Genomic DNA, 27,748 nt, shown 5'->3' on the forward strand with positions numbered 1-27,748 from the left:
TTTAGCATAAATAAAGGCTTTATTGGTCAGTTTGGATGAATGACAGACTGGCATAAGCTCAATGAATTGTTTCACACACTCAAGAACCTTCGGATGACACAAAAAGCTAAGCTTATTGGCAATGGGCAATGGGAAGGGAGCGGAAAGGACCTGACGGCTTCTGAAGGTTAGTTAACAAAGCTACCGGGACCGAAACCAACGTCCTAGGAGCAAATCCAGGAGGGAAAAGGGATCCTCCAGAGCTGACGATCCTTCAGAGACTGGATCTAGGAACAAAGTCGTACATGCTGGCATACTAAACAAGACAGAGGAAGAGTATCGATCGGTAGGCACATCCTTCCCCCAGGTGTTAAGAGTCACCCTTAACTCACCACTTGTGGAACTGTCGTGTGCTTGTTGATGGGTCACTGTGGTCTCCCTCCGTCCCTCACTGTCCACCACAGTGCGGTGCTCCTCCACTACCTGCAAGGAGAAGTCCCAACATACTTCTAATACCACTATGTTGAGTTTAGGGTTTTCTCATACAGTTCCCTCTTTCCAGAGCATTCTCTGGCCAATTTTTTAATTCTTCTCCCTCAACTCACCCCATCTGGCTTGGTGATCTTGGTCACAGAGATGCTCTTGAAATAGGATTTGGGCTGGGGTTGAAGAAGTGGACCGAGACCTTCCTGGGAAACCTGGGAGTCAAGATCTGGAAGGGCAGAGAGACAAAAGCCAGGAGAGAGTGGAAAAAAGAAAGCAGGACAAGTGTGTGAGGAAGAAACTTCTAAGACAACGTCATGGAAAACGTGTCCTCCCTCTAAACTCACCATTGTCCTCTCTGGCTCTAGAATGGGGAGTCACAGGCCAAATGTCATCCAACTGTAGAAGAAGCCACACAGAGTTGGTGAAAAGATACCTTCCATCCGAAGCTTGAAGGGGCAGAGACCCCAGACTCCTCCTAAGTCCCCACGCCCCAGAAATACTTCCATCTGGGCAGCTTATGTTCACATACCTTCTTCCGTAGTTGTATATGAACTTCTACCAAACAGACTTCCTGAAATACTTTCCTGCATCTTCAAGATCTTTTTTTTTTGTTGTTGTTGTTGTTTTGGTTTTTCAAGATAGGGTTTCTTGTCCTGGAACTCACTCTATAGACCAGGCTAGCCCTGAACTGACAGAGATCTGCCTGCCTCTACCTCCCTAGCGCTGGGATCAAAGGAGTGCCCCAACATACCCAACTCAAGATCCTTTTTCTTTCTTTCTTTCTTTCTTTCTTTCTTTCTTTCTTTCTTTCTTTCTTTCTTTCTTTCTTTCTTTCCTTTTCTTTTCTTTTCTTTCTCTCCCTCTCTCCCTCTCTTTCTTTCTCTCTCTCTCTCTCTCTCTCTCTCTCTCTCTCTCTCTTTCTTTCTTTCTTTCTTATTTTAGTGTGTGTCTGTTTTTGAGGCAGGGATTTTCTGTGTAGACCAGGCTGGCCTTGAACTCACAGCCCAGCCTCAAGACTCTTTCTTAAACAAAAACTGAAACTAGTGATTAAAAAAAAGAAATTTCCGGCCGGGTGGTGGTGGTGGCGGCGGCGGCGGCGGCGGCGGCGGCGGCGGCGGCGCTCGCCTTTAATCCCAGCACTCAGGAGGCAGAGCCAGGCGGAGCTCTGTGAGTTCGAGGCCAGCCTGGTCTCCAAAGCGAGTTCCAGGAAAGGGGCAAAGCTACACAGAGAAACCTTGTCTCGAAAACAAAACAAAACAAAACAAAATTTTCACTTCCCCTTTGTATTCTATTCTCCTGTACTGCAAAAAGAAAACAGAAGCAACAGGTCTTGAAAGATGACCCACACCTGCTGCTCTTCCAGGATATCAGGCAGCTCAGAGCTCCAGGGGATTCAACACCACCTCATCACTACAGGCATCTGCACACACATGGTACACAAAAACTCACACAGGCACACACACACATAAATAAATAAATAAATAAATAAATAAATAAATAAATAATCTTAACAGCAACAAAAAGCCTAAGTAACAAACTCAGATTCAAAGTCAGGCAGATCCCTGAGTTTGAGGCCAGCATGGTCTACATAGCAAGTTCCTGGATACCTAAGGATACAGAGTCCTTGTCTCAAAATACATAATAAAATAAAATAGAGAGAGGGTAGAGGCCACTCTTGCAGAAAACTGTAGTTTATAGTTCCCAGTCCCAGCACGGTGGCTCACAAGCACCGTAACTCGAGTTCCAGGGTATTCAGTGCCCTATTCTGACTTCTGTGAGCACCAGGCATATGTGGTACAGAGACACACAAGCTGGCAAAACACCCACACACATACAACAAAATCAATAAACCTCAGGGTAGGCGTGCTGCACACACTTTAACCCAGGGCAGGCCAATCTCCACATCTGAGGCCAGTCTGGTCTACACAGTTGAGTTCCAAGTCTCAAAACAAAAAGCCCAACAAAGAAGAAAATCCAGGTAAATGCACTAATTAGAGGCGCTAGACTTCCCAGAGACCCCAGGAAGCTCTAGTCCCTGCTCCTCAGGTGCAGACAGAGTACTCACCCTATGAAAAGGCCCCTGAGACCCCCAGTCTGGAGCTGGTTTGGGGGATTCAGGTCTAGCATGACTCTCCAAGACCCCCTCAAAGATCTTGGGTTGGTGACTATCTGGGTACTTAAGCATTGAGTCCCGCAGCGTCTGCCCTTCCCGCAGTCTCTCACCGGGTGGTTCTGACTCAGGACCTGGAAGCTCTGTAGAAAGTTGGTAGGTGATACTGGGATAGGAAAAGACTTAGGACACATGAAAGTTTTTTGAAATCAGCTTTTGCAAACTATCCATCCCCAACTACTCTGCAAGGCCCATATTTCACCCAGTAACCCATAAGTTCTCCCTCAGGGAAATCTACACACCAGGGGAGTGGGAAGGCAAGGTCCAGGCCCCCATCTCGCTGAAGATGCTATTGAAATCTCGTACTAGATCATCAAAGCCAAAGTTGTCGTGGAACCGCATGCCTCCTCCGGGGCTGAAGCTGAAACCGAATTCCTCCGGAGGCTGAGAACCACCAAACCTATAGCTCCCTCGACCCCACGTGCTTCTGTCTTCCTCTTCTTCGTCATCATCATCGTCATCATCTCGAGTCATCCCTCCAAAAAAGGGATCTCTGTGGCTGAGAGTGGAGGCAGATAAGCCACGAGGATTTAAGCACTGTCTAAGCAATAAAATCAACCCACGGCCAGCAAAATGGGACAAGGGCAGGGCTCTGGGCAGCTGAAGAAAACACTGGAGAGCTGGCTTCCAAGTCAAAACAACACTGAAAGGTCTATTAGGGTTTTATATTGTTTCTAAATAGAGCCTATCCCAACCTCCCCACATCTCCCAAACGCCTCCCGTCTGTTGTTCTCCCCAGCGTCTCACTGCCCACTCCTATTTGCCCGAGGTCCTGCTCACTTGCTCATTGTCCTCTTCCCCCAGACCCCCATTGTCTTCTACGCCCAGGTCGCTGTTGCATCACCCCACTCTGTTTCTCTCCTCTTCACGACCGCTTTGGTTACTGTGGCGGGGTGAGTACTCAAGGTTGAGATTTCTATCTCAGCAGTTGAAGGGGGCGGGGAAGGAAGCTTTCCAAAAATACGGTGAAGGGGTCAAGCGTCCCCAAAGAACACCCCTGCCTCATGTCCAGCCCAGAACTACGCTCACCTCCGAGGTCCACGAAAGCCGAAAAAGCCCCGGAAAAGGTCAAAGAAGTTCATTCCCGTCGGGGCACTACAAACTTTAAACTTCTGCAGGACATGAGCGCCAGCGGACCGCCAGCTTGCGCTACCCTGTCAGAGTTAGCCAGGGCTCAGCATTCGCTGCCGGAAACCAAGTCAGCGGCGCGGCATTGTCGTAAAAAGACTGTAACCCGGAGGAGGAAGAGGCGGGGTTGACGGTGCTCCTCAGACGCGAAGCTTATTACACTACCTTTCAGAGTTGAGTGAGGGTGGGCATGTGGAATTCCCACCGTCCAAGATCACATTCCCTTCTAGATGGTTCTCCTTCCTGCCCATCCGCCAGGCCCCAAGTGGTGTTTCCGTTACTCTCTGGATGGTTCCAAGTAAGCCGTCAGAGGGAGTGGCCTGTCCCGAGCCCTGCCTCGCCCCAGGCTCAGAAAACACTCCCACTTTGTGTTTGTTTCTAGACTGATGTAAGTGACGTCCAACAGTATGGGTTAGGCAGTGTTGTACCAAGCTCCTTCCAGAGCTATTTCCCTACTGCTGAATAAAGACATGGGGATGCTAGGAATCGCTTCACCTAGTAGGGAGTTAGTTCTGGCCATAATGAATTCTTTTAAACATGTGTTTGTTTATTCGACACACGGTTTCTCTGTGTAGACCAGGCTGGCCTCTAACTCAGAGATCTGCCTGCCTCCGCCTCCCAAATGCTGGGATTAAGGAAGTTGCCACCACTGCCTGGTTGCTCTTTTAAACTTTTAAAACAGACTGCAACCAACAAGGTAAGATTTACACTAGGCAGGCAAGAGAAACTACTGAAGCATCCTGGAAAGTAACAAAGAGTCAAAGAATTATGACATTTGGTGGTGCATGCTTTTAATCCCAGCACTCCAGAGGAAGAGACAGGAGGATCTCTGTATGAGGCCAGCCTGAACTACATAGCAAGATCCTGACTCAAACACACATCCTCCCCACCCAAGCCAGAAGGATACTTGCAGTTTGGGAAGTCAGAAGCAGAATCTCTTGAATCCTTGGCAATATGGTGAGTCTCGGGCTCTTACAAACAAAACTCCCCTTTTCCCATGTAATGAAGACCAAAACCTTTTAGCATACCATGCCCCCACCCCATGTCTTGCTCTACATCATCTACCCTTGCCCAGAAATTGGGCATTTCTAAGCGACATAAAATAGGCAAGGCAGGATGTGGTGTTGAGAATCTTTAACTTCAGCACCCAAGAGGCAGAGCAGGCAGGCCTCTGACTTTGAGATCAGCCTGGTCTTCATACCAAGTTATAGGCCAGTCAGGGTTACACAGTAAGACTGTCTCAAAAACAAAACCCAGACAAGAACTACTGTAGTCTACTTCTATAAAGCGAAATGGACCCTAAGCTTTGGTTCTGCCAGGCAATAGCTAATGTTGGCTTCAGACTTCAGAGTCGTTTAAAATCATGCTTAAGTTCCCATAGTCCCTTTCTTTGAAATGTTCTTACTCCTTCCCCCTTCACTTCCTAAAACTTGCTATAGATGAGGCAGTTTCTAGAAGAAATGAAGACTTGTAGTGGTTCTTTCCAGTCACAGGGTATGAAAGGGAATCCCCTTAAGGGCAAAATATTAGCACATTAAGGTGAGAGTTCTTAAAGGGCAAAGATTCCACTTTATTCCACAGCCTTCGAGCCTGCTAGAAGAGGCCCAGTTGGTACGGTAATACTTATTCACCAAGCTGGTCATCGACGAGAGTGAGGATATCCTAGACGGAGCAAGAATGGGCAGAGGCTGAAGGTAGAGGTTTGGTTTTTTTCTCCTTTTTTTTTTTTATATATATATGTATATATATACAAGACACATTAATCCATTAAGTTTGAGGACACAGTACAAAAAAAAAACCACTTCAACTAATTCATATGACAATGCTGTTCATATTTATGACACCATTTTTTTTTGTGTGTGTTGTTTGGTTTTCCTAATAATAAAGGAGGAGACTTAGGGCTGTTGGGCTGATATATATTTGGGGGGGTTCACCTCCCCACCTCACCTATACACCACCAGGGTGAACAGGAAGAAGTGAAGGAAAGGCAGGGCCCACAGCAAAGTTTCATAATCTTGAATGCAAAGAGGAAGGAGGAAGGGGGAGGGAGAAAATACAAATCCTATAATACATACAACAGAGTGGGATGGTATAGGAATGGGACAGACATGAAGCTGAGGTGTGGGATGGGCCGCTGGGGGTGTGGAGCAGCGGAATCGCCCCACATTCTTTTCTCTTTGATGCTGTTTCCATAGTTTCCAGGCTGAGAGCCCTCTCAGAAGATGGGGCCGGGAGAAGAGGCCGGGCCTCAGTTGGCCCCCCAGCTGTAGCTGTTGTAGGCAGACTTGTTGGTCTGGGGCTTCTGCGGGATGGAGCTGGTCTGGCTACGTTGCCCGCTGCCCGTCTGCAGGGGAATGGGAGGGTTATGGGGGAGGAAAAAGGTGTCTAGTTAGTGGGACCAATCTGTAACATCTTCAAGTGGAAATGTGTCAAACAGTTATACTCTCTCATTTCCTCAGAACCTACTATGAAGTTTACTTTTCAAGCATAGAAAATTCGGGCTACATAGCCTCTTTTACAAGGCAACATTTTTTTTAACCTTAAAAACAGAGGAAAAATGAAAAGTGGACAAGCAAACTTTGGAGATAAGATGGTGAGTTGGTTCTATTCCTGCTCAGTTGTCTTCCCTACTATCTGCTGCTCTGGTCTAAAAAAGGCAACTTTGAGAATTCTGGCCTTTTTGAAGTGATTGATTACAAGAGGATTCAATTCTCACTCATCTCTGTGAATGACTCAATATGGAAAGCTATCTTTGAGAGCAAGGAAGTTGCCCAGCCACCTACGCTGGAGCTCTTAAGTGGTCTCTTTTCCCACCCTTCAGATCCACCCACCACCATACATTAATTAATGTGACACCAATTCAAACAAAGCAGGAAAGACTTGAGGCATCAGGCTCCAGATGCTGCCCCAAGAATCTTTTCCATTTTGGTAACCAAGTGTTTCCAGAGTTGGGGAAGGGTAGAAAGATAAAGAGGGTGTTGAAGGGGGAAGGAAGAGAGGACGGGGAGGCCAGAGAGCTTAGCATAGTGTTTCTGTTTGTGTATCCCGATTTGTGATTGGGTAGGCTTTTCAAGTTATCTGAGGCTGTGGAGGTGAAATGGGGACTAAAAAGAAGTTGGTTCAAGCATATTATCATTCAGTTTCATTACCTGCTCCTCCTGCTGGCGCTGGCAACAGAGAATCATCTGCAAATATGGTAGCTGAGGCAGAACCAGGATATATGGAAAATAAAGGGACAAACTTTTGACAATAGAACTCCACCGTTAGAAGGGAAATCTATAATGTCAGGGAAGGGAGAAGGCTGGGAGAGGTTAAGAGGGAAGGTGTGACCCAGGTCTGACAGGATGAGGAGAACTGTGCCACGGGAGGTGGAGGAGAAAGGTACCAAAGGAACTGGGCAAAAGGGTTTCAATCTGGCCCCTTCTCTCATGTTTCCTTTGCCAACTGCTCATGTTATGTGCGCTTGTGTCTGTATGTGCTGTGTGCCCCTGGCTGGCACTGGTGAGGACTGGGTGAAGGTGGTGGTAAGGAAGGTTAAGAAAAGGAAAAGGGAGGCAGTTTTAAGGGATAGGAAGGAAGAGGAAGGGAAAGGAGAGAGGGGGAAGGGCTATTACCTGGCCATCCTGCTGCAGGTGATGATGAAGGATCTGAGAATGTGGCTGCTGATGGGGGGTCAGAATATGCATAAAGGGGGCAGGTGGGTAGGCAGCAGCCGTGGCTGGATTAATGGGTCCTCCACTTCCTAGGGCTGAAGGCAAGTTGAAGGAGGCAGCAGGAGTCCCGGAATGAAAGCCTTGTTTCTCAAAGGACTGCTATTCCGGGAGAACAGGAGGAGAAAGAGGAAAAGGGATCATCAGAAGAATCCTAGGACTTTCTGAGCCCAAATACCCCTATCCTCAGAAAGCAGCAAGGTCAGAAACAATAGCACACCTCAAGTCATTCAAAAGTCTTAGTCCTAACTCTGCCTTTTCATAGCTCCATGATCCTAGGCAAATGAACCACTTGGCCTCAGTTTCCTCATAAATAAGAGATAAGTTAGGTGGTGGTGGCCTTTAATCCCAGCACTCAGGAGGCAGAGGCAGAGGCTGGTGATCTCCGTGGGTTCAAGGCGAGCCTGGTCTACAAAGGGAGTTCCAGGATAGTCAAGAACAACTAAAGCTACCTTAGAGAAATCCTGTCTCAAAAACAAAAACAAAAAAAGATATTGCTGATCTTTTGTCATAAGGATCAAGCATAAAGATGACTATCAAAGCACCCCATGAAATCTTTCATTGGTCAGGCATGATGGTGCACACCATTAATCCCAATCACTTGGGAAGCAGGTGGATCTCCGGAGTTCAAGACTAGCCTGGTCTACACAGTGAGTTCCAGGTCAGCCAGGACTACCGAATTAAACCCTTCCTCAAAATAAATAAAATTGTACATTTCATGTGAATACAGGGAAATTTGCTCACTAGTCTGGGCATTCCTGCATAAATTAAAACTCCTTAGATATTTCTGAAGAAATGACTAAACACTGAGATATCTTGAGTATGGAAGATGCTGGGACATAAAAATAACAAGATATACCTATAGATAACTCAACAACAAATACCTCACTTTATTCCCACTCTTGTTTATGGACTTAAAAAGAATGAAATTAACTAGTTTCCCTTCATTTCCATATTTTTTTGGCCGAGTTATGAAAATGATCGTTAAGTGGGTAGGTCAAGGGACCAAGACCACTGCACAGTAAATAACATCACATTACAATTTACCACACTTGACCTTCCTATGACATTTCTTTTTTTTTTTTTTCCTCAGAGGGCTAAATTTAAAGTCCTAGAGAAACTGAAGCCTAGAGACAATTCAACTCCACCTCCATGTCCATCTCTTTCTACTTTCATCCAGACCAGGCACCTACCTGGGTTTTGGAGTACACAGAACCCGAGATATCTGGCACGCCCGTGTTGCTGGAGGTGACTGATACACCTAGAGGAGGAGGAAGCACAGAGGATTAGCTGTTATCAGCCTGAGTGTTCCTAGGACAGCGTGGTGTCTGCAGCCTTTCTAGCTATGGCACTGCAAAGGAATTCTGGTATGTTTTTTTTCCACCTTTACATCAGTTCTGAGATGTCAGAATTCATGACACAAATGATGCCTAAAAGTTCTTCTGCTCTTTCTAGATATGTGTGGAATACATGTGTGAACTTCCTTCTGAGGGGCGCAAGGGGATATGAGCAAAACCTCAGTAGCATATGATTTCAAAGCAAAAGGATATTATAATGTCCGTAGTGAATCTGTCTAACCAAACTCCACTCAGTTCTGCTTTTTAAGACTTTTAAGACTGGCTCTTTCTGTTTTATAAGATACTTTGGGGCTCAAAATCCTTAACACCACACTGTTGAATATTAGGAACAGTCCGGTGCAGTCCCCAGAGTGCTTATTCTAAGAGCCTCAGTTCACTCAGCCTCACTTCTCTGATCATAGGAATTATATAAGGCTTATATCCTTGTGACTTAAAGGGCTGGCATAAGAGGAATATCTGGTTCTATAATTTTAGTGGTGTAGGGAATGGGGAAATGTAGTGAGGGACAGTCTTTCAGCCTATATGAAACATACAAGCAATGTCATTTTCAGTACTTCAGTTTGTCCACAAAACAGCTTTAGTCCATACCTAACTTATGTTTCCTGTTGAAAAATTCCCTACCACCACACTTTAAAGGAGCCTGTAGTAGTATAATCCATTTTAATTTGTTCTCAAGCTGAAATAAACATACTACTACACTTTTCCTTCCTGTGGGTATTGGTCAATGAATCAAGAAGACAGGAAAAGCCATGGGATAATCTAGCATCTCACTAGAGACATTTGAAACAAAAATGTGAAAAATATGTTAACTAGGAATTTAATTCACAATTAAAAAAGAAAAGACATTATTAGTTCCTGTAAAGATAAAAAGGAAACCAAAAAAAACTACATTCCTGTCTCCAGAGGTATTTTTTTATTTGAAGAGCACTGATTGAGCTTTGTTTTGCCTTTTTTTAAAAAAACGATGTATTAATAATAAAATCACAAGGAACCTTCCATTCACTCTCAATTCAACAGCAGTTTCCACACAAATTCCAGAACTCAAATTCTCCTAGTCAATGCCTAAAACAAAGGCAGCCTTTAGGAGTTAAGTTTATAATCACTTTAGAATCCTCCAGTAGAATCGGTTTTAAGGGTTAAAGAGTCAGTCAGTGATTAAGTGCTTTTCTAGCCAGCACAAAGACCAGGGTTTGATCTCTAGTACCAAGGGAAAAAAATTTAACTGTTAAACTCTACCACATCCTAAGTCCAGATAGTGCCCTTCAAAAGGAACAAATACAATTCTAGGGGAAGAAAAAGCAGAACCACAGAAATAAAGCAAGGAAAAAAAATACTTCCCCATCTCCAAAGCCTTAACTGTAACTGCATACCTGGAAGGCACAGAGTAAACAAAGGGAATAATATATCAAACTCTTCCAGAGGTAGCAGAGATTTTTCTTCTCTTCAGAATCCAGATGCCTATCTGACAAAACAGTGGGTAGCAGGCATAACTTTAAGTTCAGTTACGAAAAGGACTAAAGCTATTGAGGTTTGAGGGGGAAGGGAGATGAGCCAGGATACAGAATATTTCCAAGACAAAACCAAAGAGACAATGAGTTATCTTTAACAGACCAGTGCATACAGCTGACTTGGTTACCCTCTGCAGAGAGAAGTTAGGGTGCTTACACAGGGTAGGAGAAATGACTAACTGGATCCAAGCTGGGTGGTGAAGAGAAACTTAGTTCTAGCAAGCTCCTACCTTGTTTTATTTTTACATAGTAACAGTTTAGTTCAGGTTTTAAATTGTATAGAAGATAGAAAGAACTAGAAATGCAAGGGGGAAAAAAAGAGAGAATCCTGTATAGTAGCTATAATAAACCTCTACGTATTAGAAAACCTAAAAAAAAAAAAAAAAAAAAATAGCAGGCTTTGATTTCCCTATTTTCACTAGTTATTCCAGAGATCCTCAGACTAAAAGTTTTGCTTTCCTTCCCACCCCACATGTCCTGCCTACCCCACCTTCCCAACTGTGGTAAAAGTCATTACAAAACAATGTAGGTGGAAGGCAGAAGAACCAAGAACCCACTTCTCTTACTTATCATGGCAGCAACTTGAAAAATAGGTTACATTCTACAGGACCAGAGAGGGTGGGAACTACACAAGGAAAGCTGAAGATCTGGTTTCCAATTAACCAAAGGTAGTGACCTAATTGTTCAAATTTATGCTATAAACCAATGGCTGATGGGTGTACTTGTTAGTGAGTGCAAATTTTCCACCAGGATGTCTGACCAAATCTCCCTCACATATCTTTGGCTACCTCCACAAGTAAAAAATGACTAATAATTCACAATCTCTGAAAAACCAAAGGCCCATGAACAGTGCTCCAGGCTAGCACAGTTTCCACAAAGCCTAAGTCCTCAACTGAGTGATCACTAATGACCTGATCAGATATCAATCAGCCAGTCAGCCTTTGAGAACCAGATGTAGAAATTAAGCCTTGGACGATACTTCCCTAACAACAGCTTTGAACACCATCTCTTTTTGCCTTTCACCATGACTTGACACTAACTTCTTGTCCTTTTCCCTCAGCCCAAGTCAGAGGCAAGGGGATAATCTACATGAAAAAGTAAAGACATAAAAGCATGGGAAATCAGTTTTGTTGTTTTTATTTATAATAGCTTTACCAACCAACCAATAGGCTGGAAACAGGCTGTTTTCCCTCCCCAGTTTAAAAATGACTATACTGAAACACTAACAGCTCTTTGGCTATACTGGGAATTGACTGAAAAGGCCACCCTCCACCCTTTATCCACAATACAGCATTGGCTCCTGGTGTCCAGAAAGACATGCACGGAAAGAACGCAGAGTTAGCTAAAGAAATACCACAGTTTATTGAAGACTACAAATATTTTTTGTTACAAGTTGGATCTACATGCCTTCCAGAAATCAAAAGCAACAGCAGGTGTGTGCATTGATGCTTCGGAGGTGCTGCACCGCTCGAACTCGAAATGGGTAAGACAGGGTCAGACACATGGGGGAGAGGGAAATGGGGAGGGGCAAGTTCAAAAGCCCAGAAGGTTTCCACCAACTCATTTCCCCAAGCCACGTAGGCCATGGCCTCAGTTCAGCAGGCTCTCCTCAGTGGTCTGGTTTCTGAAACAAGACTTCAGTGCAAATTTATACACACACACAAAACACAGCCCCCAGGCTTGGGCCAAATTAGCTCTCAGCCGTCCAGAAATGCTTGTAAGGGGGTGGATATTTTCTTCCTAAAAGGAATCAAATACATAAAAATAAATGAATTTAGAGGTTGATGAGGAACAAAATGACAAGAGCCCTCTGTTGGGGGTTGGGAACTAGGGGTTCTCAAAAAGCTGCTATAGTACGCAGATTTCTGAAATCTTAAGGCAGAAAAGAAGCTAAGAGTTTCAGAATCAGATTCCAACTCTCGCCAATCACATACCCTTTAAAATATTTGTAACTGGACCTCTTAGTACTTAAACCTAATGGAAAATTTTGGGGATGGAGCCACTCAAAGTCAAAAAGATTATACCTCTCTACCCACCAAAGTTTAGGTTAAGCCTTGTTCAATGAGAGGAGTAGCCATAAGGAATATGGGTATTAAATCTCAGAGGTTCCTCAAAATTTTTAAAACATGTATCATGACCTAGTCTTAAAGATCACAGTTCAAACCTCCACCTGTCTATTAATACCTAAACTTATTTGTTGTCTTCTGTGCTCAGTTCTCCAATTACAGAAAAGCTTGGTTATTTACCCACCCAGAGCCCATAGAAGAGTGAAGAACACTTGTTAGTTCCTCTAAATCCCCTAAAACTGTAACCAGGATGCAAGCTTTTAAATATAACTCTCAAGTCCAACCCATTAGCAACTGCAGCAATCACCTCCCCAGATTCACCTAAAAGTCATTAAAAAAAAAAATGACGGTAACTGTTGTCAGTCCTCTCCTGGAGCCAGGTACGGTACATGCCTATTACCCCAGTACTCAGGACAGTGGCAAAGACTGAAACAAATTAGAGGCAAGCCTGGGCTACATAGAGATCTTGTCTCAAAAACAAAACAAGAAAACAAGACAGATGTGGTGGTGCACGCCTTTAGTCCCAGCACTCTGAAGGTGGGGGCAGATAAATCTCTGTGGATTCCAGGTCAATCTGGTCTACATTTTGAGTTCCAGGACAGATAGGGCTACATAGAGAGACCCTGTTTCAAAAAACAAAAACAAACCAAATTTTAAAAACAACAACAAAAAACCTATAAAGTAAAAAAAGAAAAATTAAAAAAATAAAAAATCTGCAAAAGGAAAATTTTCATCTCCATTCTCCAAAAGTAAAGCATCAATGTCAGTTAGAGAAGCAAGGGCTAGACTACATGTGTCCCTAAAATACCTGCTTACTTTCCTGCCATCAAATGTGCAGCAGGCCTTTGCAAGAAGACTAGCTATACAAATGAAGAAGAAACCTGAGGGTTTATGTTCCACTCTACTCATTTTCCTCCATATTGTAGGCCTTCTAGCTAGGGAATTAAGAAAGGGAAGCCATATAACAAAATTACTGCTACAAATGAACTCATGCCAAACCTATGGTACAGTCTGTTAGCTAGGAAAGCATCAAAATCTCCCGAGTACTCTGATCTCACTCTCAGTGCCATGTACACTACCATTTTCCCTCAATGACATTTCACTGAAATCTTGGGGCCCCTGCCCTGTTTCTCACCCAAACACAGATTAGCCAACATATGCCCTTGGAGCATTCCCACTTTGAATAGTGGATACATGCTCTAGTAAATGCTCCTTGTTGGTACTGTTCTTAGACCCCCTAAGCCAATCAAACAATGACAATCATATGTGGAGAGTTAGCTTACCCTCACTGACCCACTTCCAAATATCAAGTCTTTCTCCCATCTAGTAATATCCCACACAGACCACCGAACAAGGGCTGGAGGGAACTTACCAGTGTTGTATCCGTGAGACCCATATCCACTTGGCTGTTGGAAAGGGGTGGCCGAGGCATTCACACTGACATTCACACCATGCTGCTTGGAAGAGGTAGGAGCCACCTGAAGAATAAAAAGGACAGAAATGAAATGAAACGGCAACAGACAGCATCTCTCTCACTTGTCCTACTCCAAAGACTGGACATTTAGGCAGATACCCATCCTAATGTAGGTATCTGCACAGATTGAACAGTGAAATGGGATCCTTACTGATTGTGGCTGAAGGAGAAATAGCCCCCAAATGCTCATGTATTTGATATCTGAGTACTTAGTTCCCTCACTGCTTAAGGAGGTTCTAGAACCATTAGGAGGTAAATCATACTGGAGGAAGAATCAGTGGGACAGGATTTGAGGGTTTGTAGCCCTATGCCATCTTCCTGTTCTACTTCCTACTCTAGGTACCTCACCATTATGGACTCTCCCCTTCAAAACGTAAGCCAAAAACTAACTATTTCTTCTGTAAGTTGCTTTTGGTCATGGTATTTTAAACTAACAACAAAAAAGTAACTAATCTACCAATGTTTTCAGAACTGACCTGAGCAGTCAAGTTATAGTTTGTAGATTAAAAGAGACAATGGTAGCAGAGAAAGGAGGAGACGGCAAAGATGTATCACATTCCTCCTTTGGCTAATTCTAAGATTCAGGTAATCCTTGTTCCAATTAAAATCCCATATCCCTTCTTCTCAGGCCAGAAATGGGCCAAAGGTACAAGTTGTTCCTCATTTATTACTAAGGAGTCATTTAGCCTTGAAAGCAGCTAGGATGGTACCCAGAATTGGGATCCTTCACAAGGAGACCAGCCAGTCAGTTACTCACAGGGAACACAGCAGGCCCATACTGGAAGGTGCTGGGGAGGCCCGGGACCCCTGTGTAGTACGGCAGGCTGGTGTAACTGTAGCCAGGAGGCAGCGCCGGGTTCAGGAATGTCTGCTGCGTGGTGTGGTGAGTCTGCGTCTGGTTCTGTTGGGGTTGGGCCAAGGTTGTGGCTGGGGCTGGGGAGGAGGCATCCCCGCGACCAAACTTGGTGAGGTCACCTATGAAAAGAAGGGCTAGCTGTATACTCTATAATGTGCAAAGGCTCCCAAAATGAAACCTCCCCATGTTCCTCTGTTAACTTGTTTTCCTTAATCTCCATCCCACCCTTTTCTTACATCTTGCTTCTCCAAGGACTTGGAGGACAACAAGAATTAAGGGAAGATGAGAAGACAATGATCAGTTATGCATAAACAAAAACCTAAGGACTAGCAAGGCAATGAGACTGCCATTGTACACAGGGTAAAGCGGCACAAGGGAGTACAGAAGGGCATTTTCAATCACACTTCCTGGAAAAAGGTAGAGACTAGCCAAAAACACAGTGACACTTCTGCTAAAAATAGTAATTATGGAACCTTCCTGCGACTAATCACATTTCTACCTCCAATCCCAACACACCTCCCTGTATTCAGCTCTATCCCAATCCTACCAGAATAAGGGTTGCTGGCCAGGCTACCATCCCTCCCTGTAAGTGGAGTGGTGGGTGTGGGAAACGGGATACTGTAGTAATCCTAGAACCAAAATAAAAGAGCAGAGATTAAATTCCACTTATTCCCCAGCATGAAAATCACAAGATGAGAGGAAGCAAGAGAATATTTGCATACTGCAGTTTACCCAGTTACTGATTAAACAGGTTAGCACTCACATGAACACCAATTAATCTTGCATACACTGTCCCCCTGCCTGGCCATGAGTAGAGTCACAGATATGCTTGTTGGAGTGCACATCAAGGTCCAGCAAGGACCAACAAGGTTTAATCTTACAGATCCTCCTAGTTAATTTTGAGAAAACAGGTTCTTCGTTCTGCTGAAGTGCTAAGCTGAATGTGGGGCCGGAGAAATTGGCTCAGTAGTTAACAGTGCTTGCTACTTTGACCTCCAGCATTCTTGTAAAAAGCCATGGGTATGATTATAGACATACCTGTAACACTAGCACACAGGGTATGTGGGTGGGTGGGAACAGAGAAAATGAGATACACTAAATATCCTCTCCTCTGGCACCTGTATGCACATATACTGTTAAAAGGTGGTGCGTGGGAGGCAGAGGCAGGTGGCTCTCTAGAGTTTGAGGCCAGCCTAGTCTACATATCAAGTTTTACGCCAGCAAGGCTACATAGTCCTGGCTATGTAGACTGAATGCTGGGATTGAAGGCATGTGCTACCACACCCAGCCTACTGTCTCAAAATAAGAACAAAAACTGAATGTGGTGGTGCTCCCTGGAATTCCAGCATTTGAAGATTTAGGAGGCTGAAGCAGGACAATCACCAAGGCCAGACTGGACTACACAGCCTACACAGTGAGATTCTGTCTCAAAACAACAAAAGCTGGGCCTGTTGATACAGGCCTGTAATCTAACTACTTGGAGGCACAAATCAAGTCTTCAATACCAGCCTAAGCAATTTAGTGAAACTAAAGGCTCTGAAATACACTATTTGCCAAATGCAAGAGACTCTAGGTTGATCACTGGTAATAGCAGAAAACTTAAGACATTAAATAATGAATAAGATGGCTAGAGCTCCCATTAATTCCAATTACTCCTGTAAACTTCCTGACTAAGACAGTAAAGGCTTAAATTACACCATTCTGGGGATTCTGGGAAAAAGAAGAAAGATAAAAGGTGAAACAGGCCGGGCGGTGGTGGCGCACACCTTTAGTCCCAGCACTCGGGAGGCAGAGCCAGGTGGATCTCTGTGAGTTCAAGGCCAGCCTGGTCTACAAAGTAAGTTCCAGGACAGGCACCAAAACTACACAAAGAAACCCTGTCTCGAAAAAAAACCAAAAAGAAAAGGTAAAACAGAGAAACAAAAAAACTGGAAAAAAGCCAGGGAGTTTGGGTGTGGTGGTAAGTAACTTTGGTTCTAGTACTCAGAATACACAGCTGGAACTACACAGACCCTGACTCAAAAAAACAAAACAACAACAAACAAACCAACCAGTCAGGGGTGGTGATACATGACTGTGGTCCTAGACACTTAGGAAATTGACGCAGGAGAATACGAGGTCCAGCAATTTGGGGCTAGTCTGAAAAACATGGTGAGATACTCCTCCAATATTCAAATGAAAAAGTAGGAATCTAGTTCAGCAGTACAGTACCTACCCAGCATGCATAAAGTCCTCATTTTAATCACAAGGGCCTCAAACAATTAAGGAAAAAAAAAATCAGAACAGAAAATTGATGTGGATAGAAAGTATGTCAACAGTTTTATTAGTCCATTTGAGCTGCAGCTATGTAGCATGGGTTTTGATTCAATTACCAATATATAAACACATATATATGACAAAGTATATGAGAAAAAAAAGAGACTGGGAAGAAGCTAGGTTTATGACAGTGATTGAACATCTGAGAATCCATTCATTAATTTTGTTTGGCTTTTGTCTTTTTGAAAGACAGGAGCTAATATAGCCCAAGCTGGCCTTGAACTCATTATATAAGAAAGGCACTTTTTGTTTGTTTGTTTGTTTGTTTTTAAGAATAAAAATAAACTCTGTGTACCTTTGGAGCCTTTCCTGGAACTCACTCTGTAGCCCAGGCTGTCCTTGAACTCAGAGATCTGCCTGGCTCGGCCTCCCAAGTGCTGGGATTGAAGGCGTTAAGCCACCATAATCTGGCCGAAAGGCAAGTTTTGAATTCCTAGTTTTCCTGCCTCCACTTATCACATGCTGGGCTTACAGGCAAGAGCCACACTGATTTTAACATTAATTTTAATGATTTTGCCGGGTGGTGATGGGACATACTTTTGATCCCAGCACTCAGGAGGCAAAGGCAGGCAGATCTCTCGTGAGGCCAGCCTGGTCTACAGAGCAAGTTCCAGGACAGGCAAGGCCACACAGTGAAACCCAATCTTAAAAACCAAAAAAAAGAAAAGAAAAAGAAAAAGAAAAAGAAAAAATTTATAGTTCTTTTCCAAATTTCAATTCCACATACTCACCAATGGAAATCTTGTCTGGAGCATCTGTAAATCATCATAACCATATACTTGTGGCTGTAAGACAGACATTTAACAACATTAATAGGAACTAGTCATGATGGCAGCAAAAGGCAACATAATTCAAATAACATAAATCCTCAGTGTTAGAACATGACAGATTATTTATTCCCTTCAGTGGGAAGTAAAGGTACAAAGAGATTAAGTGATTCAATGAAAGGTCTTGAAGTGTCCCTTAAACTACATACTATATATAATGACTAGGCAGACATTAGTGGACCAGTAAGGGAGAATGGGTAGATTCAAGTACAGCAGGCTTTAATTTCTATTGAGCAGTCATTGTCTCATGCAGACCTTAAAACCTGGATTGAAATTTATCTTTCCTAAAAGGACTCACATTTTATTGTTATTTCCCCATATGTCTAGGATCTGTTAAAAAAAAAAAAAGTATGCAATATGGGGAATAGAGGAATGGATCAACAGTTAAGAGCATTGGCTACTCTTCCAGGACTCCGGTTTGAGTCCCAGCACCCACAAGGCGGGGTATACCCATATGTAACTCCAGTTCCAGGGAATCCTTTTTCGGGGCTTCAGAAGAACCAAGTACACACACAGTTCACATACATACACCCAGGTAAAACACTCATACACATAAAATAAAACTACTTATATATATTTAAAGTATGCAATGTGGGGCTGCACAGATGGTTCAGTAAATAAGAGCACTTATTGCTCTTGCAGAGGATCTGAGTTCAGATCGCAGCACCTTATTATAAGTAACTCTAGATATAAGGGACCCCATGCTCTCTTCTGACCTCCAAAGGTATCTACCTCTGCGTGGTGCACATACATAAATGCAAGCAAAACCTTCATATACCTTAAAAAAATGTTTTAAAAATTATACAATGTAGGGACTGGAGAGATGGCTCAGCAGTTAGGATCACTGGCTGCCCTTCAGGAGGTCATGAGTTCAAATCCCAGCAACAACATGGTAGCTCACAACCATCGATAATGACATCTGATGCCCTCTTCTATCATGCAAGCATACATGCAAATAGAGCATTCATGTATATAAAAATACATGAATAAATAAATCTTTTAAAAAAATGTATACAATGTGAAAAAAGATTTAAGAAGGAAGGGGGCAGTGTTGGGAAAAGGGGAGTTTAAGAAGGAATGAGAATTATAAAAGAACGGAAGGGTGGTATGATCAAATTACATTATATCAATGTATGAAATTTCCAATTAGTTATTAAAACAAACGATAAAAGAAAACAAAAATGTAGCCAAGCCTGGAGGCAGAAGCCTTTAAACCCAACACTCAGGAAACAGAAACAGATCTCTAAGAATTCCATGACAACTACATAGTGAGACACTAACTCAAAAGACAAAAAAATTTAAGAGTGCTACTTGGATATATAATCGATTATCTAAACTTCATCACTAAGGTAGGAATGGGTAGGTGGCTTTTTTGGTTGTTTTAAGATAATTGTTTAGTGCTGGCTGGCCTAAAACTCACAGAGATCCACTTGCCTCTGTCTCCCTAGTGCTGGGATTAAACGCACATGTCACCACACCTGGCCCAAGAATAGGTGGTTTTTTGTTTTAAATTTATTTTGATAGGGTCTCACTATGTAGCTCTGGCTGTCCTAAAATTAACTCTGTAGACCAAGCTGGCCACAAACCCAGAGATCCACCTGCCTCTGCCTCCCGAGTGCTGGGATTAAAGGCATGCGTAAACATACCCAGCAAAAATAGGTGTTTTTAAACAAAATTTTTATAAATATTTTCCATCTTATTGTTTATTGAATACTTCAAGGTGACAGAAGACATACCAAATAAAATACTATTGTCACTTATTTTCAGGTAGTTCTAGATTTGAGTTCTAAATAGGTCAAAGAAAGCAAAGAACTACAGAGATAGAGAATCAAAAGCATTATATGAAATAACATATACTACACATTCTGGCTGTTGATGCTCAAAATCCAGAAAACATATTCACACAAAACAAATACTTGGCGAAGGGCCTTGTCTAAGTTTAGTCCTTCCTCTATTAAAACGATTATATTTGAAGAAGAGGTAGCTCAGAAGTTAAGAGTACTGACTACTCTTCCAAAGGACTCAGGTTTTATTCTTTTCTTTTTAGGTTTTTTTTGAGACAGGATTTCTCTGTATAGTTTTGGTGCCTGTCCTGGAACTCACTCTGTAGACCAGGCTGGCCTTGAACTCACAGAGATCCACCTGGCTCTGCCTCCCGAGTGCTGGGACTAAAGGTGTGTGCCACCACTGCCTGGCCCCAGGTTTTACTCTTATGGGGGGTACTTATAGCTGTCTGTAACTCGAGTTCCAGGGGATCCAATACTGGCCTCCACAGATACCAGGCATGCTGTGTATAGATGTACATGTAAACAAAACCCCCAGATACATAAAAGGAAACAAACACACAAGCCCTGTTACCTTTTCTTGGCTAGTGATATAGCTTAGCAAGTAAGGTGCTTGCCACTCAACCATGAAAGCCTAACTTGAACCTGCTGCATAAAGGTGAAAAGGAGAGAACAGATTCCAATTTCCTCTGATCTTAGCACACACAGAGCAGGTGTGTGCACACACACACACACACACTAAAAACCTGTTTGCCTATATGTGGGTACCATTCATTTATTTATTCTGCTTTAATTATTATCTTCCATCTGAAGCCAGAGCTACAAAGAACAGTCACACCATCCTTGCTTTGTAGAGAAGATCCTTCAGTCCCACTTACCGGGTAGGCATGTAACAGCCCTGGAGCCATAATATATGGATTAGGCAACAATGGCGGGACTCCAGGAGGAAGGTTGGGCGGAGCTTTTCCTGAAAGAGAACATTTTTTTGTTGTCATACAATTTATTAACCCCGCCATCGCAGAGGAAATGCCACCCACCTATGTAAAGCTACCTGAAGTTGTAGCAACTGAGCTTCGAGTTGAGGCTGTGACAGTAGAGTTGCTGCCCAGGCTGAGGCCTAGACTACTGCCACTATTCAGACTGGAGGAGACACTGACCACTGGGGGAGGTGCAGAGACAGTGCTGGCCGTGGTAGAGAAAGTGCTGGAGGAAGAATGGAGATTCGCTTCACTCTCCACACTTGTGTGCTTCAAAGGGGAGCAGTAGAAGATAGAAGGAAACAACATTAGCAACAGGTAGGAAAGATAAGCAATCTATGATCTTATAATCAAATTTGCAATTAAAAAAGCCAACCCAGGGTACCAGAATTCCCTCTGCCAAGGCAATAAAAGAAAAATCTCTAGCTACTTGTTCCTTGCAACTGCCCACTGACCATCATCATCCTGTTCAGAAAAACAGCAAAGGTGGGGACATGAACTCCATAGGGACCAACAACATCAGTCAGTAAGGGATAAGGCTTAGAAGTAAAAAGTCAATCACAGCCTCTTTCCCACACTTTGTTTCACTAGTTCGACTTACAAGACTATTTCATTTGCTAGAAGAAAGTACTGGCTCTTACTTAAAACTGGAATTTTGTAATTTTGGAGACTCCTAAGAAAGCTTTAGCCCTCATACCTTTCCTGTAAACTAAACATCATTTCCAAAGTGACTTTGGCTTAATTCCACACAAAAGAGAATTACAACCATAAAGTAAGTCCTTAACCATGAGTTCTCATCTGAATACCACTTTGATAAAAATGTCCTGCCTCAAAGACTTATATTCAGCATTTCCCAGGCTAAGAACTGTTCTACCAGCGAAAAGATATGTGTTATTCTATTGCTGGCTTTTTTTCTTTTTCCTATTATAGTTCTAGGAATTTAACATGGGGCCTCATGCGTGTTAATGATGTACTCTTATCACTGAGCAATACCTCCACACCTTAAAAAGGCCACTTAAAAAAAGGGGGGTGGGGTGGGGATTCTCCATGTAGCCCTGGCTATCCTGAAACTCTATGTAGACCAGGCTGGCCTTGAACACAGAGATCTGCCTGCCTCTGCCACCGGATTGCTGGAATTAAAGGCGTGTGTCACCAGTGGCTGTGAGTATACCTCCATTTTTAAAAAAACGTGTATGTTCTTCTGCACTTAAGAGAACACAAAGCCCCCTACCTATCTTCAGTGAAAAAGAAAAAGCTGAGACTTTTAGTCATGTCCCATAAGTGCAAAACTTTTGGACTCTTTTAGCTTCAATATTCTTTTACACCTTTTTCTAAAACCTCAGTTAAGTCATGAAGAAAATTTCTACTATTCACTATTCGGTCAGCCAGGTGTGTTAAATGCAAGCCTGTAATCTCAACACTAGGGAGGCAGAGGCAAGAGGAACTACTCATGAATTTGAGGGCAGACAGAGCTACATAGCAACACCCTGACTCAAGAGAGGGAAAACTAAACAAACAAAAAACAAAAAAATACATATCTTCCTCTTGTGACAATCTTAGGGTTAGAAATTTAAGTCCACGAACTACACTTTTTCTCAAGCATCGTACTTACTAAAAGAGTCGATGTTGAAGTACGCCCAGAAGATGTTGATGAAGAAAGGGTATTCTGCTGTGTAGATAACGCACTATAAATGGGGGAAAGGTTTCCATTAACATAATGCTATGGTTGCCTGGCCTAGTGCTCCAATTAAGAATCATTACCCACCCCCATCCAAAAAAAAAAAAAAGAATGAGACCATATTGGCATGTACAATGGCCATTTTCCAGGACTGTGAACAATCACAGCAAGAGCAGATGCTAAAAGGAGAAAGTAAGTCTCATTTGTCCTTACTTCCCACAAAAGGAGGGCTAATGTGGTCTCTGACAAGTAGTGATTAAGATAAAACAAAATAGCTAGCTCGGTTGCTGAAACTCACAGCCCCAACCTTAATTCTCACCCCAAATCACCTGCTGTGTTGTGTGGTGGTGGTATTTGGAATCTCCTCACTGTGGCTCAAGCCACTTAAGGAGGATGAATGCTGATTGGCTGTCGTCAGTAAGGAAGCTGCAGGTACTGTTTCATTGAGAGAGGGTATACTAGAAGTGGAAGGTGAGTCAGATTTCACAGCAGAGCCTGTAGCACCTAGAAATAAAAGATTTCCCTTCATCAAAAAACAGGAACTGTCTATGAGTATAGAAAAACTATAGTTCTCAACTACAGGGAAAAAAAAAAAAAGAGGGAGGGGAGGTTATTCAGTAAGGACAACTCTTTAATTTCAGGCATTTTAACAACACAAACTTCATTTGCTCAGTGAAGGAAATCAATTACCATTTTTATTTTTATTTTTATTTTTTTTGGTTTTCGAGACAGGGTTTCTCTGTGTAGCTTTGCGCCTTTCCTGGAGCTCACTTGGTAGCCCAGGCTGGCCTTGAACTCACAGAGATCCGCCTGGCTCTGCCTCCCGCGTGCTGGGATTAAAGGCGTGCGCCACCACCGCCCGGCTTTCAATTACCATTTTTAAGAAGGCAAGGAAAAAAAAAAAAAAAACTAACCAAAAACTCTGGGTTGGAGAGAGAGCTCAGTGGTAGAGTGCTTGCTTATCATAAAATCAGGCACTGGGTACTATTCCTAGCAGCACATAAACCATCTGATGGCCTGAGTTTGATCCTGGGATCCCAGTGGAGCTTGAGAAAAAAGATTCCTAAAAGTTGTTCCCTGGAATCCGTGAGTGCGGTGGCATGTGCATGCTTGTACACACAACACACTCAAAAGTTAATAAAATTAAACCTAGATTTAAAAAAATAAAATAAAACGAGAACTCATTATGTATGGTGGATTATGCCTATAATCTAGCTCATGGCAGGCCAACACCGAACAATCACCATGATTTTGAGGCTAGCTGTGGCTAGAGTGAAAATATGTTTCAAAACTCCAAAGATGCGGGCTGGTGAGATGGCTCAGCAGTTAAAAGCAAAGGCTACTCTTCCAGAGGATATGGCCTCAATTCCCAGCACCCACACGGCATGTATGTAACTCCAGTACCAGGGAATCTAGCATCTTCACACAGACATAAGTGCAGGCAAAACACGAATGCACATAAAATAAGTATCAAGCCGAGTAGTGGTGGTGCTATGATCCCAGGACTGATAAGGCTGAGGTAGGAGTATTCCAGGGTGGTTTGTGTTACAGCAAGACTCTTCATGAAGTAAAACAGGGGACTCAAGAAAGGGCTCGGAGGTCAATTGCTAACATCCACATGGTGGCTTACAGCTTTCTGCACTATCAGGTTCAGGGCATCCAATGTTCTCCTCTGGCATCTTATGGCACCAAGGTACACACATGGTACATGTGTACACATGCCAGCAAAACACACACACACACACACACACACACACACACACACACACACACACACACACACACAAACAAAAAAATACTGGGTGCAGTGGCACACATCTTTAATCCCAGCACTTAAAAGTGTTAGAGGCCGGCATGGTCTACACAGCAGAGCCCCGTCTTTAAAAAAAAAACAAAACAAAAAACCCATATGAGCATCGAGGAAACTCACTAAAAAGCCTGGAAAACACTCACCTTCAACAGATTGCGTGGTCTGCAACTGCGTGGCCTGCACAGAACTGAAACCATTCTGGAGCAAGAAAAGAAATGAGCAAGAACAGACAAACTTGTAAAAGAGATGTTATCAGACACTTAGTTTAATTTTGGTCAAATATATATTAGGAAAACTGGAATGATAACTGAGTACCTGAGCTCAGTTCCCAGCGCACAAGATGGACAGCTTACAACCACCTGTAACTCGAGCTCCAGGGGTTCCAATACCTTTGGCATCCTAGGGCACCAGCACTCATGTCCACACAGCCACTCCCCTCACCCAATATTTAAAATCCAACAATCCTTAAGACCTATCCTGCTGGACAGGTACTCCACACCACCTTTGGTATATGCTATCCCTTTCACCAGAGTAAGGTAGATTTAATAATATATATGCACCCTGAAGTCTAGCAATCATTTCTTCTATGAGAAAAGGAAAGGTATTTGAGACAGTTTTTGCTATAACCAACAAATCTTTATTGCAAAGAGAAATGTTCTGGCTCTTGAGTCTCCTCCACTCTTGCTGAAAGGAACGTTTAGTTTACCAATCACAGAAATATGCTTTTGTCAGCATCTCAGTCAGCACCTCCAAGATTTTGTAGCACCATTTCCAGAAAAGTGAAACAATATTCAAGGGACTTTTACCCACTACTTTGCTAACCAAGGCCCAGGGAATCATTAAGCTACTACCTTAGCCTGAGTCAGGTCCTTTTGGGGTGATGAAGAGATGGAGCTGGGATACCGCCGCGTCTGTGTGGATCTCTGTTCATATAGAGGGCCCTGAGCATTATTTTGGGAGGTATAAGTTGTTGACTGAATTGGGCCACTCTGATAGCCAGACTCCTGACTCTGGTTAGATGAAACTGTAGATGAAGACTCACTGTGGGGATAAAAAGAAAAACCTTAAGAAATGGTGAAAATCTTCTATTGGAACAAAATAATTTCAATTAAGAGGAAACTAGAAAGAGACAGAATAAGTAAATTTCCAAACTCAGGCACTCCATCTTTGGATAAATCTCATTTTAGGAAATTTTGAGTTCTAGATCTCTTAAAACTTTATCAAAGATTACTGGTATAATTTTTCAGAGGGGAAAAAACAATCATTATTTTATTTTATGGTTATCAGTGTTTTGCTCATATGCATGTCACGTGCATCCTGGAACTTGAGTTTTGATTATGAACTGACATGTGGATGTTGAAAATTAAACCCAGGTCCTCCATATGATCAACAAGTGAGCTTAAGCACTAGACTATTTCTCCAGACCCCTTTTGGGGGAAGGATGTCACTAGGTAGCCCTGATAGGTTTTGAATTTACAGAGATGTACTTGCCTCCTGAATGCTGGGATTAAATGTGTGTACCACCATGCACAGCCCATCTTTCAAGAAAGTTCCTTGTTAATTGATTTTTTTATTCCAATAGCAGATCTTCACTATTCCCTGTATCATAGTATCTGCCCTGATCTTACATATTTCCCCTATTCCTTTTTTTAACCACAACTATCTTCCAGAGAAAATTTTTAAATAAAATCTTCACATGAATCAGTGACAATTATGACTCCATTGAACTGATCTAAACTAAAGCCAGATATTTGTGTTTTTAAATTCCAAGGATTAAGGAAAAATTGTTAGTTCCTCTCAAATTCCTAAGATTATCTGTGTGTAAGATGGCTTTCCTTGATTACTGCCAGGAGATAGAAAAGGTTCTTTTTTTTCCTTTTATGGTTACACACAATTTTAAATTAAGGCTTCCTGAGTTCGTATTTTACGTATTTTTACTTGTCACAGACACAGTCCCATAGCAAAGGCCTGAGATAAAGCACTTTTCACTGTGGCATATGTCAGAACCTCTATAGAGGTTCTGTTATCACATCATCAAAAACAACAAAGCTTGAAGAGCTAGGGCGACGGCTCAGTTAGTACAGCATTAGGCATGCAACAACAAGGCTGATCGGATAGTGAAGACCCACACAAACGATGGGAAGGAGACATCTCTAATCTCAGTACACTGGGGAAATGGATACAGGCCATTTCCTCGAGCTAACAGGCCAGCCAATTTGGTCTAGTGAGCTCCAGTGAGATCCTGATTCAGAAAATAAAGTGGGGAATGATTGAGAAAGAGACCTGATGTGGACCTCTAGCCTGCAGGTGTGTGTGTGTGTGTGTGTGTGTGTGTGTGTGTGTGCGCGCGCGCGCGCGCGCGCGCACATAAAAAAAACCTGAGTTTGTAAATTCTAGAAGTACCCAACTAGTACCCAAATATCTAAATGTTTCAAGTCATAGATAATCTAAGTAGCAATGTATTTCTTTAAAAGCGCACAACAAAATGCTATGATTGACTACTTTTATCCAGTCAAAGAGATATGGCCTCTCCAGAGGTGAAGAAATAAGCACAAAACTAAGCTACCAAAAGAGGTCTTCTGGGTGATGATTCCTCTACCTGGCCGTGCTGGTATACAGGCTACTAGGAGCCTGGCTTGATGAGGCGCTCGTGGTGGGGGTGGACTCATAATCAGAAAGGACAGGCTCTGACCCAAACTGCAATGCCCCAAACTGCAGATTTAGCCCTGAGATATCTGCTGAGCCAGGCATCTCCACAGCCAGAACAGGAATCTACAGAGAAGGGGAGGGGGAGAGGGGGAGGGAGAGTAATTGTTTAATACATTCTTTTTGTAGAATAAAAAATTATTCCTTTTAACTTTAAATTTCCAAACACACCCTTAGAGTATATACCCTTAAATCCCATAACTTCCCTGTCTTAAAATAGTATCTCTCTGAAAAGCTCCAGTACCTTAGATGTCAAGGAGGTTTTTTTCTTTTGCTGTTTCAGTTTCTGCTGAGCCGGCTGAGGGCTGGAGGATTGGTTGTCTGAAGACCCCGGAGACATCTGTGGAGCCGAGGTGGATTTGCTTGGCAGAGGAGAAGAGGGTGGGGGAGGTGCAGCTGTCGAGGTAGCCACTGCAGGTGGCTTTTCCTGAAGGAATACCTCCATCATGGTTGAAGATGGGGTGAATGCCTGGCGCTTTGTAAAAGGACTGTGCACTGTTGAATCATTTGCACTCTTCAAATCTGCAAGAAGAAATACAACATAAATGAGCCCAGAGATAAATGTTCCAAAGAAGTATTACTGTCCTATACTAGTACTAGGAAGAAGACCAATAAGTTTCAAGAATCCAGCTAGCAAAATGGCTCAGATCAAAAAGATTCTTGCCACTCGACACAAGCTAGAGTTATGTGGGAAGAACCTCAGTTTTTAGAAAACAGCTCCATTAGACTGATTGTTGGCAAGTTTGAAGGGCATTTTCTTAAAAAAAAAAAAAAGAAAAGAAAAAGAAAAAGAAAAAGAAAAGAAAAGGATTCACTTATTTTATGAGATGTTGTGAGCCACTATGTGGGTGCTAGAATTGAACCCAGGTCATTTGGAAAAACAGCCACTGTTCTCAACTGCTGGGCCATCTCTCC

At 42.9% G+C, this 27,748-nt stretch overlaps 2 protein-coding genes and 1 long non-coding RNA gene across 56 annotated transcripts in view; 1 reads left to right on the forward strand and 2 right to left on the reverse strand.

Moving 5' to 3' along the window:
• Hax1 (HCLS1 associated protein X-1) lies at nucleotides 1-4,078 on the reverse strand. Of its 2 annotated transcripts, none has more exons than XM_042279416.2 (7): nucleotides 3,929-4,078; nucleotides 2,878-3,134; nucleotides 2,531-2,718; nucleotides 810-861; nucleotides 585-691; nucleotides 372-462; nucleotides 1-266 (listed from the first exon to the last, which is right to left on the reverse strand). In XM_042279416.2, the coding sequence occupies exons 1-7, from the start codon at nucleotides 4,012-4,014 to the stop codon at nucleotides 181-183; spliced, it is 867 nt and encodes a 288-aa protein (XP_042135350.1). In that variant the 5' UTR covers nucleotides 4,015-4,078; the 3' UTR covers nucleotides 1-180. The 2 variants fall into 2 exon arrangements, with proteins under 2 accessions (XP_042135350.1, XP_006976362.1); XM_006976300.4 differs by lacking the exon at nucleotides 3,929-4,078 and adding an exon at nucleotides 3,665-3,783.
• LOC107401146 (uncharacterized) lies at nucleotides 3,786-27,640 on the forward strand. Of its 4 annotated transcripts, none has more exons than XR_013051898.1 (8): nucleotides 3,797-3,936; nucleotides 4,565-4,720; nucleotides 5,345-5,457; nucleotides 6,223-6,356; nucleotides 7,510-7,674; nucleotides 8,567-8,840; nucleotides 11,631-11,822; nucleotides 27,117-27,318. It is a non-coding gene; the product is annotated as an uncharacterized LOC107401146 (long non-coding RNA). The 4 variants fall into 4 exon arrangements; XR_013051899.1 differs by lacking the exon at nucleotides 3,797-3,936 and adding an exon at nucleotides 4,339-4,460 and having other exon boundaries at nucleotides 27,117-27,640; XR_013051900.1 differs by lacking the exon at nucleotides 4,565-4,720 and having other exon boundaries at nucleotides 3,786-3,936.
• Nucleotides 5,310-27,748, reverse strand: part of Ubap2l (ubiquitin associated protein 2 like) — a 54,565-nt gene continuing 32,126 nt past the window's right edge. For 11 of the 50 annotated variants that reach the window (XM_076573722.1, XM_015995175.3, XM_076573715.1 and 8 more), the window contains 16 exons: nucleotides 27,078-27,355; nucleotides 26,727-26,899; nucleotides 24,979-25,168; nucleotides 24,271-24,325; nucleotides 22,647-22,821; nucleotides 22,252-22,324; nucleotides 20,714-20,909; nucleotides 20,541-20,629; nucleotides 17,783-17,836; nucleotides 15,283-15,364; nucleotides 14,637-14,854; nucleotides 13,778-13,883; nucleotides 8,667-8,734; nucleotides 7,378-7,575; nucleotides 6,913-6,963; nucleotides 5,666-6,107 (listed from right to left, as the gene is read on the reverse strand). In XM_076573722.1, the coding sequence (XP_076429837.1) occupies nucleotides 6,012-6,107; nucleotides 6,913-6,963; nucleotides 7,378-7,575; nucleotides 8,667-8,734; nucleotides 13,778-13,883; nucleotides 14,637-14,854; nucleotides 15,283-15,364; nucleotides 17,783-17,836; nucleotides 20,541-20,629; nucleotides 20,714-20,909; nucleotides 22,252-22,324; nucleotides 22,647-22,821; nucleotides 24,271-24,325; nucleotides 24,979-25,168; nucleotides 26,727-26,899; nucleotides 27,078-27,355 (2,102 nt within the window). In that variant the 3' untranslated portion in view covers nucleotides 5,666-6,011. Of the gene's footprint in view, nucleotides 6,108-6,912; nucleotides 6,964-7,377; nucleotides 7,576-8,666; nucleotides 8,735-11,677; nucleotides 12,080-13,777; nucleotides 13,884-14,636; nucleotides 14,855-15,282; nucleotides 15,365-17,782; nucleotides 17,837-20,540; nucleotides 20,630-20,713; nucleotides 20,910-22,251; nucleotides 22,325-22,646; nucleotides 22,822-24,270; nucleotides 24,326-24,978; nucleotides 25,169-26,726; nucleotides 26,900-27,077; nucleotides 27,356-27,748 lie in introns of those variants that run through there. The other 39 variants (XM_076573735.1, XM_076573734.1, XM_006976296.4 and 36 more) reach the window with 8 other exon arrangements.

The sequence above is a fragment of the Peromyscus maniculatus genome, chromosome 6 (genome assembly GCF_049852395.1).
Source record: "Peromyscus maniculatus bairdii isolate BWxNUB_F1_BW_parent chromosome 6, HU_Pman_BW_mat_3.1, whole genome shotgun sequence".
Taxonomy (NCBI): domain Eukaryota; kingdom Metazoa; phylum Chordata; class Mammalia; order Rodentia; family Cricetidae; genus Peromyscus; species Peromyscus maniculatus.

Bases quoted from the DNA above. Each gene is read 5' to 3' on its own strand.
- Hax1 (XM_042279416.2), bottom strand. From the start codon at position 4,014: ATGGGCAGGAAGGAGAACCATCTAGAAGGGAATGTGATCTTGGACGGT. The intron at 3,135-3,928 runs GTAGTGTAATAA...CTCCACTCTCAG, and splicing joins CCCTCACTCAACTCTGAAAG to CCACAGAGATCCCTTTTTTG. The intron at 2,719-2,877 runs GTGTGTAGATTT...AACTTTCTACAG, and splicing joins CTTGCCTTCCCACTCCCCTG to AGCTTCCAGGTCCTGAGTCA.